At 35.5% G+C, this 13,459-nt stretch overlaps 1 protein-coding gene across 6 annotated transcripts in view; it reads right to left on the bottom strand.

Annotated features, from left to right (window-relative positions):
• Positions 1-1,831: 1,831 nt before the first annotated feature.
• The window catches only part of PTPRC (protein tyrosine phosphatase receptor type C), a 122,856-nt gene continuing 111,228 nt past the window's right edge, over positions 1,832-13,459 (bottom strand). For all 6 annotated transcript variants that reach the window (XM_032631185.1, XM_032631195.1, XM_032631203.1 and 3 more), the window contains 7 exons: positions 11,032-11,122; positions 9,667-9,800; positions 8,459-8,593; positions 6,729-6,851; positions 6,327-6,505; positions 4,676-4,811; positions 1,832-2,954 (listed from right to left, as the gene is read on the bottom strand). In XM_032631185.1, the coding sequence (XP_032487076.1) occupies positions 2,679-2,954; positions 4,676-4,811; positions 6,327-6,505; positions 6,729-6,851; positions 8,459-8,593; positions 9,667-9,800; positions 11,032-11,122 (1,074 nt within the window). In that variant the 3' untranslated portion in view covers positions 1,832-2,678. The remainder of the gene's footprint in view (positions 2,955-4,675; positions 4,812-6,326; positions 6,506-6,728; positions 6,852-8,458; positions 8,594-9,666; positions 9,801-11,031; positions 11,123-13,459) is intronic.

Below are 13,459 nucleotides of genomic sequence, written 5' to 3'. Positions count from 1 at the left end.
AAGAAACATAACATAGTCTCTTTCTGTCTAATAAATATATAATGGAATCCAAGCCTTATCCCTAAAATGGACCAGCTTTTATTAAGTTGGAACTTTTTGCTTAATTTTTCTGACTAGGTCTTGGCATTACTAATGGCAGTGCCAAGCTTTATAAATTGAATTTTTTATATAACATGACAGATTCCCTAGGAATGTAAACTGTAGTCATAGACATGGATCTATAATTCACATATTATTTTATTTTTTAAGATAAAAATCATAGACATATGATTCCACTTTCTAACGCAATGGACTCCAACTTCTGAGTGATACATATTCTCACAGAGTAATGGACCTTCTGACCGGCCTCCAGCACTTCCTTTATTACAACTTCTCACGTACAGAAGAAAAAAATGTTTCTAGCTTGCTCCTGTTAAACTGAAAGAAATTATCATTGCTCTATTATCTAAGTATTTATTTTGTGTCTTCTCAAAAAGATAAACTCCAGTGGCAAACAAACATTTAAAACACACAACATCCACATTTGAAGATGTCATTTGCAGCTGAAACCTCTAAATAAAAACTTTACTTGTAGATTATTTAAAATTTAGAACTTTTAAAGGTGGGGAGAGGGATAAATTAGGAGTTTGGGATTAACATATACACACTACTCTACATAAAATAGATAAACAAGGACCTACTGTATAGCACAGGGAACTATACTCAATATCTTGTAATAACCTATAAGGGAAAAGAATCTGAAAAGGATATATATATTTGCTGTACACACCTGAAACTAACACAACATTGTAAATCCACTATATTTAAATAAAAAATTTTTTAAACTTTAGAACTTTTGCTGTTTGCATTTTGAAGCAGTTCACAGAAAAAATAGACATATGTGACGCTAGTCTACTGAATTTGAGAACTCTAGATTTTAACTACATTGTCTAGTAAATGGTGACTGATCAAGTTTCCGTTGGAGAAACTGATGCACATTGTTTGAATGAGTAATGAGAGAAATGAAAACAAGTTTTCTTTCTTTCTGTAGCTTGTAGCTCATGATTCCTAATCTCCCTTTTTTTCATTAGTAAGTAAAGAGATATAAGTAAACAATGTAAGTTAGAAAATATTGCTTCATTCTAAAATTCACTTCTTTTAATATGTTAATGGCAAGGTACTATATAATAATGTAAAGACTTATTGCTAATTTTGTGTGTATAATAAAAGAATTAGAAGGATGAACACAAGACAAATGTGAGTTGAATGGAAAACAATTGATGATGTATTGTTGAGATATTTAAACTCAATCAGGAGAGTGAAGATATAGAGAACCAAGCTAGAGGTGAAGATATAGAGAACCAAGCTAACTTAGAGGCAGTGTGTGACTAATGTAATAAACTGATGCAAATTCAATAAAAGTTTTGTTTATTACCTTTTCTTGAATTTTTTCTAGATCCCAGCAATTATTAGACTATATATCTTTAAAAAATAAAACTTATAGAGTTATTCTACAAATGTTAATTGCATAAGTCTGTATTTCAATATCTGCTTACATAATTCATATATGAACATGTGAACACTTATGTACAAGAAAAGATAATGATTGAATTTCATTGTTGTTGTTATCAATTCCTGATAAAAGCAGTATAAACATTTGAGAAATTCAAAGTAAATGCACTTCAGTGAAAGGCAAGGAAAAATTTTACCATGAAAAATATTCATATGCAATATTATATATCTCATATCAATGTCTTATTCCATAAAAATAGCTATGTTAGGCTTTGTATGTAAATATTTAGAACAACTACATTTGCATGACTCCATTTTTGTCCTAAGGATTGAATGCAAATTGCTTGTTTAAAGATGTTTATTTAAGTTCAATTGTAACAAACATAATTTTGGGTCAAAAGTATCAAGCAATGAATTTCACATATTATACAGAGAACAATCCATGTTGCAAAATCGTAAACACTATATGAAGATGACAAGATAGGTTTTCCTGAAATTTTAAATTAGATTAAATAAGCTTGAGATATTGTACTAAATGCTAGCATATGGAATATAAGATTTCCAAATGTTAATCTAGTTAACTTTCTTATAGTAACTATACACGCCTACTATCTTATGTCTATTTCTAGAAGTAACATAGTAAATTATAAGATATATTTCAGTAGAACAAGGAGGCCATCTTGAGGTCATTCTAGAAATGTACATGTTATTCTTACACAGAGCTCACACACAATTTATGATTTAAAAAAATACAACCTTTGAGCAAAGTTAATATTTTCCGTATAAAATGTTATGTTTCTTAAAAAAAAAAAAAAGCAAAGTTTCTCAAGAGCATTTAGATTTACTTGAAATCATCCTCTCTCTCTCTCTCTCTTTCTCTGCCTCTTTGTTTCTGTCTGCCTGTCTGCCTCTCACACACACGCACACGCACACACACACACACAGACTACAAAGAAGTTGTTTTTTGCCGAATGATGGATAAAATTTAAAATAAGTATAAGACTGTACAAAATGCTTCAGCTAAACTGTCTTAAATATTTTTCTACAGTTGTAAAATAGAAACTTCCCACAAATATTTGTCCATGCCCTTCATTAATCCATTGTATATCTATTTTGCCTTTCTAGTTCTAGAAAAATAGAAATAACATTTAATGTGAGGTTTTGGGTTGCCCCATGTTTGCCTTTTCCTATGCACTTTGAGTTAAAACTGGACTCGCTGGACCATTGGCAGAATGTTCTGGCCCCTCAGGGCCACTTGTGGGTTTAGAACTTTCATCCTCTTTATTTCCTTCAGGAGTCTTATCCAGGGCACCAGGTGGACTCACACAGTTAGCATCCTGCTTCGCTTTGTCCACTTCATTATCAAATTCAATTTTATCTTCTTGTTGGTTGTTTTTCTTCACCTGCCCATTCTGGGCAGGGCAGATGCTAGCAATGATGTCATACAGGAATTGATATTGCTCCTAATAAAGGGAAGAAGGAAGGAATTACATAAAAGGTTTATGTCATTATTTTTACATCAGATGAAAATTAGCAAGACTTAATCATTTACTTGGGCAAGACCTGGGTATCAGAAAACAATTCTCATGTGTTTTCATAAAAAAGAACATTTTAAATGGTTCACCCTCCTTACAGTTCTAAAGGACTGACTGCAGGGCAATCTTCAGAATTTGCCTTGTAGCCACACCAGACTGGTGTTCGGCCCCGTTGCAGGCTGTGTGGGGTGTCTCATTCCTAAACTTTTGCAAAGGAAGCCATTTTTGGTGCCCACCCTCTTGGTTCATGCCTACATATCATTTAACATCAGATCAGGAGTCACCTGCTTCAGGAAGCCAATCTGATCCCCTTGGGTTAAATTCAGTGCCCTCATTCATATTCTTCTAATAGTTTCTCTGTCATTTCACTTACTACATTGTTTAATAAATGTCTGCCTCTTCCTCACACTAAACAATGAGTCTCTTAATGGCAAAACACGTAGCAGGCACTCAATATACTTTTAACATCAATACATGTAAGCTCAAGGTCATACATAAGTAAAAGCTGCCTATATTTGAGTGAGTAGTTAAGTTTACTTTGTTACTAAATCCCAGACCATCATCTGTGGTCACTACCACTTAAAGAGGACACAGCTTAGATTGATTATGACAATGCTCACCCATTATCCTCTCTGTATCCACACCTCTTTGCAAGGTGACTTTGCAGGCCCTTTGGACAAAGGTTGGGTCTATGACCCCATGCCCTACACTTGAGCTGGCCTGTGACTTGTTCAGATAATAAAATGCAGAGGAAGGCATGTTCCAGTCCCAAGCCTGGGATCCAAGTGGTCTCACTCTGCCCCTAGGAACCCTGCTGCCTTTATGGGAATGTGTCGGGCTAGGCTTCTGGATGAGGAGAGACAGGGGATCCACTCATCCCTATTGCCACAGCTAAACGCCAGCTAACTGCCAGCCTAGTGGCAGTCAAGGTCCTTTTGGACAAAGTCAAATTGCCGTGGACACATCAGCGACAGCACACATATCCGTGAGCCTGGTCCAGGCTGGCTAAGCCTAATGTGATCAGCAGAAATCTTCAGCTGATCAAACATATTATTGAATTATAATAAACGTTTTTTTTTTTCAGTTTCTAAATTTTGGGGTGGTTTGCTACACAGCAACACAAATGGATACAGGATTAAAAGTGGGGGAACTGAGGGAATCCATGAGCTTTTAAAAACATGTTCTTCAAGAACCACCACCACAAAGTGTTGGCAAACTCCAATTAGGTCTCTTATTTATACTAATAATAATTCAATGTGAATTATCATGTAAAATGGAATTTAAAAGAGAAGACTAGAAAAGTAAATAGAAAAGAAGTAATGGAAAGGAGAGGATCAGAAGAGGGGGAGGGGAGGGAAGGGAAGGAGAGAGAAGAAATCGTCAAAATAAAAATGCAAAACATGTTAAAAGCAATGATGACAGGGCTTCCCTGGTGGCGCAGTGGTTGAGAGTCCGCCTGCCGATGCAGGCGACACGCGTTCGCGTCCCGGTCCGGGAAGATCCCACATGCCGCGGAGCGGCTGGACCCGTGAGCCATGGCCGCTGAGCCTGCGCATCCGGAGCCTGTGCTCCACAACGGGAGAGGCCACAACAGTGAGAGGCCCGCGTACAGCAAAAAAAAAAAAAAAACAATGATGAGGTATACTTACAAATGTGGGAACCATTCCCGGCCTAGCTTTGCGTAGAGATTTTACTGCTTGAAAAACATCTATCACTTCTTCTGTTTCTGCACTTTCCAAGAGATTTAACAAAGCACAAAATATTCCTGTTTGCTGAGATCCATCTCTAAAAAAGAAAGAAATAGATTAAAAAAAAATTCTACATTATATGGAGAAAGTGACATTGGAATAAAAATTGAAAGAGAGAGACAAGAATACATGCTTCCACTTCATGTTTACTGTAATTATTTTATTCCAATATCTTAAGAACAAAACTTTTCTGCTAAGTGTATGTTTTATGCAAACTTTTTCAATTTGGGAATATAATAGTCATTTAGTTAAAAAAAATATTTGTCGTAAGCTTTAAAAATATACTTTCTTCTATTAGTACTTTACCAATTATAATGCACTTTAATTTACATCTGAAGTTGTTAAGACAAATATCATAATATCCGCCAGACAGATGAGGATACTGAGATTTAGGGAAGATAAAGTCATGGCTAGAAACTGATGAAACCAGAAATACTGGACCTGATATTTTGTAAATTACTAAACCACATGCTTTTTCTCCTCTCTTCTGCCTCTCCAGTGCTTTTTACAAATGTTAACACTTCTGCACCAATAGAAAAATGATACCTAGTGAAGTTATTTATTAAAAAGAGGGCAACCAGATTACTTACCAAGCTGTGAGAGGTATGTTAGATTATAATAAAAATTCAATTTAAAGAATATGTTAATAGCAGAACTTTATTTATTGTACATAACAAGGAACATATAGTAGGTATTCAGCCATTCCCTAAGAAACACATACAGTTTTAAAGCCTAAACTTCCCGTCTTATTTTTCTTTCCATGTAAGTTTTACCTTTGAACACTGAAATAAATGCCAAAAAGTAATATCTGTCTAAGGTCCTGATTATAGCATATACAATTCTAATAATAATAATGAAGGTTCTCAAAAATTCTAAAAGCCCTTTGCTAGATTTACATTTCTCATTTTACTTTACTATTTTTCATTTCTAATTTACTTTACCATTTTTTATGCAAACATTTTATATCATACACCCTTCTTTCAATATCTCTTATTTAAGGTGGATATCTATCACAGATGAAAGTAAGGGTCTGCATAACAGAAGTTAATCAAATCAAGTATTATTATGGATATTATTAAAATCTTTGCCTTTGGGGTCCATTTAGAGAGTCAGGTGATGGGTTTCAAATCGAAGCTGCTAAACATTGAGATTTCAGTTTAATAAATTGCTTAAGATATGTTTATTGGAGGCAAAGCATTCAGTTTTCTGGATTTTACTGACGCCTAATAGCGTGGCTCAATGCACTTAGGCAGAAATAAAATGCAACATCCATCCATCCGTCTGTCCTTGCATCCTTCCATTCATTCAGGACATGTGACATTCCAGGTTCACAGCCTAACAACATTGCACTAAAATATAATTATTTCTACTGTATTTCTATAATAGTTATGCTGTGGGAGCACATGGGAGAGAGTGTCTGACTCCCTAAGAGGCTTCCACTGCAGTCATGCATTTTTATCTGTTAGGAGAAATAGAATTTAACAGAAGGTGCAAACCAAGAGGTCAAGAAGGATGCTGATTTTTAGAGCACATCCCATCAAATCCCACCCACCTGCAGTGAATGAGGAGAGGCACATTCCTGTGAAACTTATTCCCTTCAGTGGAATTCTTCTTGGGAAGTTTCTGTTTGAGATTCTGAATCATTAAGATTAATTCTTTGGGCTCCACGGGCAGCTCTTCCCCATTCCAGTTATTGAATTGGTACTGGAACACAGTTCGTGGATCTTTCCTCTAAAACCAGAAGGGAAGGGAACATAAACTCGAGTGAAGCTCAGCCCATCTGATAAGTTGATAGTCATGTTTTCCTCACAGTTACTTTCATTTAAATCATTTAAATTTTTTATTCTGAGAACATTATAGAGAGAGTTGTTTTGTGTTCATAGAATGGTTTATATTAGTTTTTCAACCAGATCAATTACCCCAAAGATACATACTCCTGAAATTGTTTGTATACCTTGGAATGTCTCAGTTCAAATGCACGGATGGTATAGGCTGAAGATTTATTGGTGTCCTTCATATGAACTTCTACGTCTCCATATGTTTGCTTTCCTTCCTCCCAGTACTGAGAACAGGCTTCCTAGAGAAGAAAGAACATGATTCAACATCATCTGCCCAAGGGTTCTGTTTGTTTTTAAATGCACTCAGAGTACCTCTCTCTGTCTTTGCTCTATCCCTGTCCTTTTTCTCTTTTCTTCCCTCTGTTCTATTAAATTTGAAATTACAACTTGTGCTCTAAAATTGAATCTTAATCATAAAGATCTAAAATCTATTTGAAGTATGTTGGACATCCATTCAACAAATACATGGTGTTGCCTTGTGCAAATCAAGGGAACCTAGGGATAGCCAAGGTGGCCAGGACACCACAGGAATGGCTCTGCCATCCCTGGTGTAGATCTCAGATTTGTTTTTCCCTTCCTTCCATGCCCTTACCATCACCTTTTCAAAATGGATGGATTGACCAGACGTTGTTCATGACCCCTGCAATAACTTAAGTCTTTCTGTTCCTCCAGGGGTCCTTGGGGAAGGAGGTTACACCTCTTGGAGCTTTGTCTCTATCTTGTCTATATCAGTTGATTGACTATCCAAGGAAAGGGTCAGATTGAAGAACAGGTGGATCACAAAGGTATTTCCTCCTTCCTCAAATGGTTTCCCACCAACTACAGTCCCACAGTTGCTGACCATGATAGGTATTCCTGCCCACACTCCCGTTCCATTTCCTGACTTTCTCAATTTAGATGAAGGAAAAGATTGCTAGAATTCCACATTGAAAATCTGAACATAGATTTCTTTTTTAAAAAAGAAAAAACAGAAAGATTAAAAAAAAACAATTTTCTATGTACAAGGGTACATAGGGAAAAGAGAGAGAGAAAAAGAAGGCATATAGTATAATGCGTACTTATGAGAATATTTATTAAATAAGCTTTAACATATGTCAGATAATGTGTTAGGTGCCAAAACTAAGATGTACTGCCAGGTAAATTTTGATAACTTGAGGTATTCGGAAAGGCTCAAATACATGTAACAGGCATTAGGCAGAAGATCAAATTAGATCTCAGGTTCACCTCCAGCTATAGAATTGTATGACAATAAATATTACATGGATATAAAGAAGACAGGATTTAGAAACATTTTCCAGAGTTTTATCGTTCGAGAAGAATGGGATCAAAATGGGAAGAGAAGGCATATTTAGATACATGGAATGTCAGGAAATCAAGTCAATGATGAGAACACAAATGATGTGTTAAGATTCAGTCAGTAAATCTACTTGCCCAAGGTGGAAAGTATGGAAAACATAAACATATGAGGAAAATGGAAAGATACATAGGGCTCGATTATTGAGGGTCATAAATACCAGACTGAGGAGTTTGGTTTCTATCCTGATAAAAAAAAAGGAAAATGTGACTGTTTGTTGTTTTTAGCAGAGGGTGGCACTGGGATTGCTGTGCCTTATATGATCTGTGAGCAGTAGGCAGGGCTGGTGAGGGGCTAACAGGAGAGAGGGTCAGAACCCGAATGCAAAACTTTGGAGGCCAGCGCTCGGATGGAAAACGGGGAGAATGAACAAATGGAATTGTGTGACAGAGGGATCAAAAGGACTCAGGTATAGCAATCAAGTAAGTAATCCAAGAATGAAGAATCAGATTTTAGGACAGAAAGACTTAAAAGCTTCTTAAAAGTACAAACCTGGTCTCCATTCTTTAGCTCTGTCAGCATAACAATCACCTTGACTTTTCTTTGGAATATCATTTGCCAAAAGTCACCAATGGTCTCTTTCAGTGGTCCCTGAGCTGCAATCATCACTTCAGGTTTCCAATAACTCTTTAAAAAAAATAAAGGTGAGACTTAGTTACTAGTGCTGGAGAGCGAACAGTGCATGTTTAAAGTAACCATTTGAAAGTACAGTCACTTAATTTGATATCAATGCTGTTACCTAATATTAAGATGCTTAGGTCCAATCCTGTGATAAACCATAGTGGAAAACCATATAAAAAAAGATTATATATATATCTGAATCACTTTGCTGTACAGCAGAAATTAACATGACATGGTAAAGCAACTATACTTTAATTTTTAAAAAGTGAGAAAAAAAGATTCTTAGGTCCAAAAAACAATGTGATATGTATATATAAGATATTTACTTAGTTAATGATAATACCTGACTAACAGTGTGAAATCAAGTTTAGAAGATATTATTTTAGGAAACTAACAATTTTTCCTTCCCAAAATACCATTTTTTCTACTGGAAAGCTTAATGTGATGGTAAAAAGAAAAAAAAGCATAAGCATTTCAAGTTATCTTCATCATGCCTCTAATTTATGTTTATATATTCTGCTATCTTATAATTAATAGTCTATGAATACATATCGATATTTTAAGAAAACTGGGAAAAGAAATAAATTCAACTTAGTGTACATGCAAAAAGTATTTACTGAATTACTAAAAGTTCCTTGTTTGAATTCTCAGTGTATCCAAAATAAAGGTATGTGACACAGACTCATTTAAATATTCAGAAAATCGGAATGAAAAGCCTTTAACTATAAAAATATGCAAATTTAGGTTTGCTTACAATTTGGGTATATGAGTGAGTATAAACATTTTCAAATACTTGCTTTTGCTGAAATGTCATTATTTTTCAAATTATATTATAGTCATGTTTGTCATAAACTGTAACTAATAGCATTGTTTTGTTCTGTATCGACTCATTAGGTTTTAACATCTGAGTCTTGCAATAAGTTAAGATATAGCATTAAAAGTGGAAATTCTCATGTCAATCAATACATAGCTATGGTCAAGCTCATCATTCTTTTATAGAATCACTTAATCCATGGCCATAATAACATACATATATTTTTTAGCGTCGGACCTTGGGTTTTGGAAGCATAAGGACCTACCATTACAAAGGAGGCATTGATGTATTTGCCCATCTCTTCCGAGTCACTGTCATCGTCAGAGGACTCATCTGAGTCGTGCTCACTCTCCTTGCTCATCTCCAGTTCATGTTTAAGTGTCACTCTGTTAAAGTCATCTATGCAAAACAAAGTAGCAGTCAGTCTTCCTTTAAAGGCCCCTAATCTCTGCTTGATCAACATGTGGAAATTAGAAAGTCACTTAGAAGTGACAGATTACATGATGTCCATGTATTGATCTACAAGGAATGAGATCCTGCTCCATTTTTATTGATTAACAAATTATTTTTTAAAAGTCTAATAGAAAGAAGATCCCAAGAAAGTTCCAGGAAAAAATATAGACCATAACTCTATGTCATAATGTTCCATACGATTATGCAATCTTTGATATATATACTTTAGTTTTCCATGGAATATCATCAGGCTGATGGATAAAAGTTTTAAAAATACATATGTGTTAATAAAATACATAGTTTAAGTAAAAACCTGATTTCTCAATTATATCATATTAACATTCAATTAACAATCTTAATTCAATGGGTATCTCAGATAATTTGTTCAACAAGAAAAGTATTTAGTCCATAATTTCTCACTGTTTCTCAATTTCTTTCATTTATAATAACCTGATCAAATGATCTGATTAGCTACAGCACCATCAATTCCATATTTTAAACTATATTCATAAGGACCTCTTCAGTAATTAACTAGGTCAGCCATGCATTGATCCGATTTATTTGGTTGTCCAGCTTATTACCTTGGGTTATATTTTCTCCGTGCTAGTTTTAGTGTAGGCAACTGAATAAAATTATAGTTGTACCAGGTGTGGTCCTATCAATATACTTAAGTAGCAAAATTCAAGTCTTGAAAATTATGCTTATTTTGATCTGTTAAATTTGATGATTTATAGTATATTTCCCATCTACTTTTAACCTCCTTGGTGTAAGGAAGGGATAAACAGAAAACGTAAAGGGAACAAAAGGATGTAATTTTGCTATTTGGCTATTACCCTGGAGTAAATAACTGCAATAAACTGAAGATGAGAGAAAACTGGTAAAGAGGACTTGGCTTTTGTCCCCCAGATTCAGAGGTTACGTCTTTCTGAAAACCCATTTCTGAACTAATTGGTACAAAGAAAACATGGAATATTGTCTGTCCTCCGAAGTCCATTGTAAATGTTTGGCGTTCAATGTATTTGCTACAACTAAAATTCAAATAGCCTATAACTATTCTCTACTGTCAAGCAAATGTTGAAAACTTGCTTCCAAATGGTTTGTGTGTGTGTCTCACATTAAACAAATTCAAAAGAGAGCTTCACTTTGTCTGATACAAAAAATAAAATAAGCTGCATACATGGAATGACGTTAGAATTCCTGTTTTTACTCTTATTTTCTTCTTGATTCCCAATGTGCTGTGTCCTCCAGCTCCTATATGAAGGAAGTCTCTGAGGGGAAAAAAAAAAAGAAAAAACAGAAAGGAAACTCCTTTAAAAATTTATGTATTGGCTTAGTTTATTATTGTAGCGTAAGATGCTCCCTAAGAAAAGAATTTCACCAGGTTTTGTGAAATGTGCATACGTTCCCTAAGGGCACAATTTTTAAGTTTGCCTCTGAATTTTTCTTTATAATTGCTCAGGTATTAAGTACTTTGACATGGCGAATTTGAACGTATACAATTATATAACAGAATATGTTTCCCGGTTAAGAGGTGCTGGATAGCAAAATAGTATGGTTTATTCTTGTATAAGTTGAAAGCAACGCATAGATGTTGATTATTCTCCATATTGCAAAAGCAATGGTAAATTATTTTAAATGATCCAAAGTAAATTCTCTAGATGAAGCATTTGCCGAAGACTAGGCTCACGTTTCAAATAATCAATACCTCATTTCTTTAAGCCCTCCAGACTCTTTCCCTCTCCCTCGCGATAGCTAATCAATCAGTTGGCAAGACCTATCATTTCTCCGGTTGGAGCTCTCAAATCCTTCCGCTTTCCTCTCTTCCTACTTAGTCCAATCTGCTTTCACTTCTTACTTGAAAACATCAGCAGTTTTTTCACTGGCCTCTTTATCTTCAATCTCACTTGCTCTAATCCTTCTAAAACACAAAACAGAGCAGGTCCCCCCTCAGGTTTTTGGCAGCTTCCCATCTTTGTTAGGAAGGATTCAGCATGTGTACAGCACAGAAAGCCTGTCAGGAGATGCCCTTGACTGTCTCTGCAGCCTCACCTCCTGCTGGGACCCCCTGCACTGCAGCCAAACCTACTTCCCCCAGTCTTGGAAGGGGCTAAGCTGTCCTTTAACTCTTAGCAAATTCTCAGGTGTGTTTTCTACCTGGACTCTCCTTGTCCCTTTTTCTCACTCTGCTAACCTCTACTCGCCCTTTAGATATCTGTTTACAGGTCAGTCTCTACCGGAAGATCTCCCTGCCTGCAGCCTTTTCTTCCCAATAAATAACTTAAATAAATATTTGTCAAGTGGATGAATAACCTAAACTGAGAGAGCTCATCATACAAAGTTCAGGAAGATTATACACACACATTATACACATATATGTTTGTGTATATATAGGTATGTGTGAATATGTATTATATATAAATGTTTCGAAAACTATGGTGCCTTCTTTCAAACTAAATATGGAAACTTGTTTCAAATCACACTCCAGCCTCTTCATTTCTTAACCTCTTCACCTCCTATAATTTTCCTCCTCTCTTCAGCCATCCACATTCCCCACTCCACTTTTGTAGGTAGGTTTCATTCCAAAGATTGCATCACTTTAAAAGTTATGACTTCAACCATCCTTCCTATGGAAAATTACCTCTATTCTTCCCAGTAATTTATTTTAGTACCTCCAATCCAGCAATCTGCAATCCTATCAAAACCTTTATCATATTGTTTTTACTCCTTTCTTTTTTTCTCTCATGTCTTTCTGTGGCCAATATGCTCTTTATTATCCACACTGTATCATTCATTTGCAAACACCCTTAGTGCCTTTGCCTCCCAACTTTCAATTATTCACTTTAAAAAATTCTAGATGGGTTTAACCCAACTATACACAGCTCTAACCCCAATGTTACTGTAGGAAACAAAAACAAAACAAAACAAAAAACCGACTGGTTCTCTTTAATTTCATGACCATAAATTTCAAATGATCCGATAATTCTGGCACCCCTACCACCTTTGCCTGGGAGATTGCTTTCCTACTTTGATAGAACTATTTCATATGCTTTTCTCTTTCTCAAGCATAAGCCCTTCTTTGCCCTACTCACTTCTGTCTCCCTAAACTCCCAACCAATGATCTTACTTCATATTCTCTTGAGAAAAATAAGGCAATTAGACAAGAACTGCCTCAACTTCCCGTCACTAATCTACCAACCAACCTCCATCTCTACCCTCATTTTCTGTCTCCCTTTCTGCTTAGATGGAATAATTTCACTGTTTCTATGAGAGCTGTGGTCACTACCTGTCTGGATCACACCCACTCCCCACATCCACATACAAATCACTTTGATTCTTGTGCCTAGAATTGTACTCAGTACAGAGCACAGACTCAATCATATTTGTTCAGCCAAAGAATTTACCGTTTTTTAAGTGACTTTACATATGAATGTTTAAATTAAATGTATAAGTGTTTTAAACAGTGTCTGTCTATATGCAGTATAGTGGGGTTAGTGTATCAAAGGTGGTCAATTTATCAGCTAAAAGGGCAAGAATAAGAAAACACCCCTCTATCGAAGACCATGCCGGTAGCCTACTAGCTGTTCCATCACGGTGACTATCTCAAG

Source organism: Phocoena sinus, chromosome 1 (assembly GCF_008692025.1).
Source record: "Phocoena sinus isolate mPhoSin1 chromosome 1, mPhoSin1.pri, whole genome shotgun sequence".
Lineage (NCBI taxonomy): Eukaryota > Metazoa > Chordata > Mammalia > Artiodactyla > Phocoenidae > Phocoena > Phocoena sinus.
This window is presented reverse-complemented; position numbering and strand designations above follow the sequence as displayed.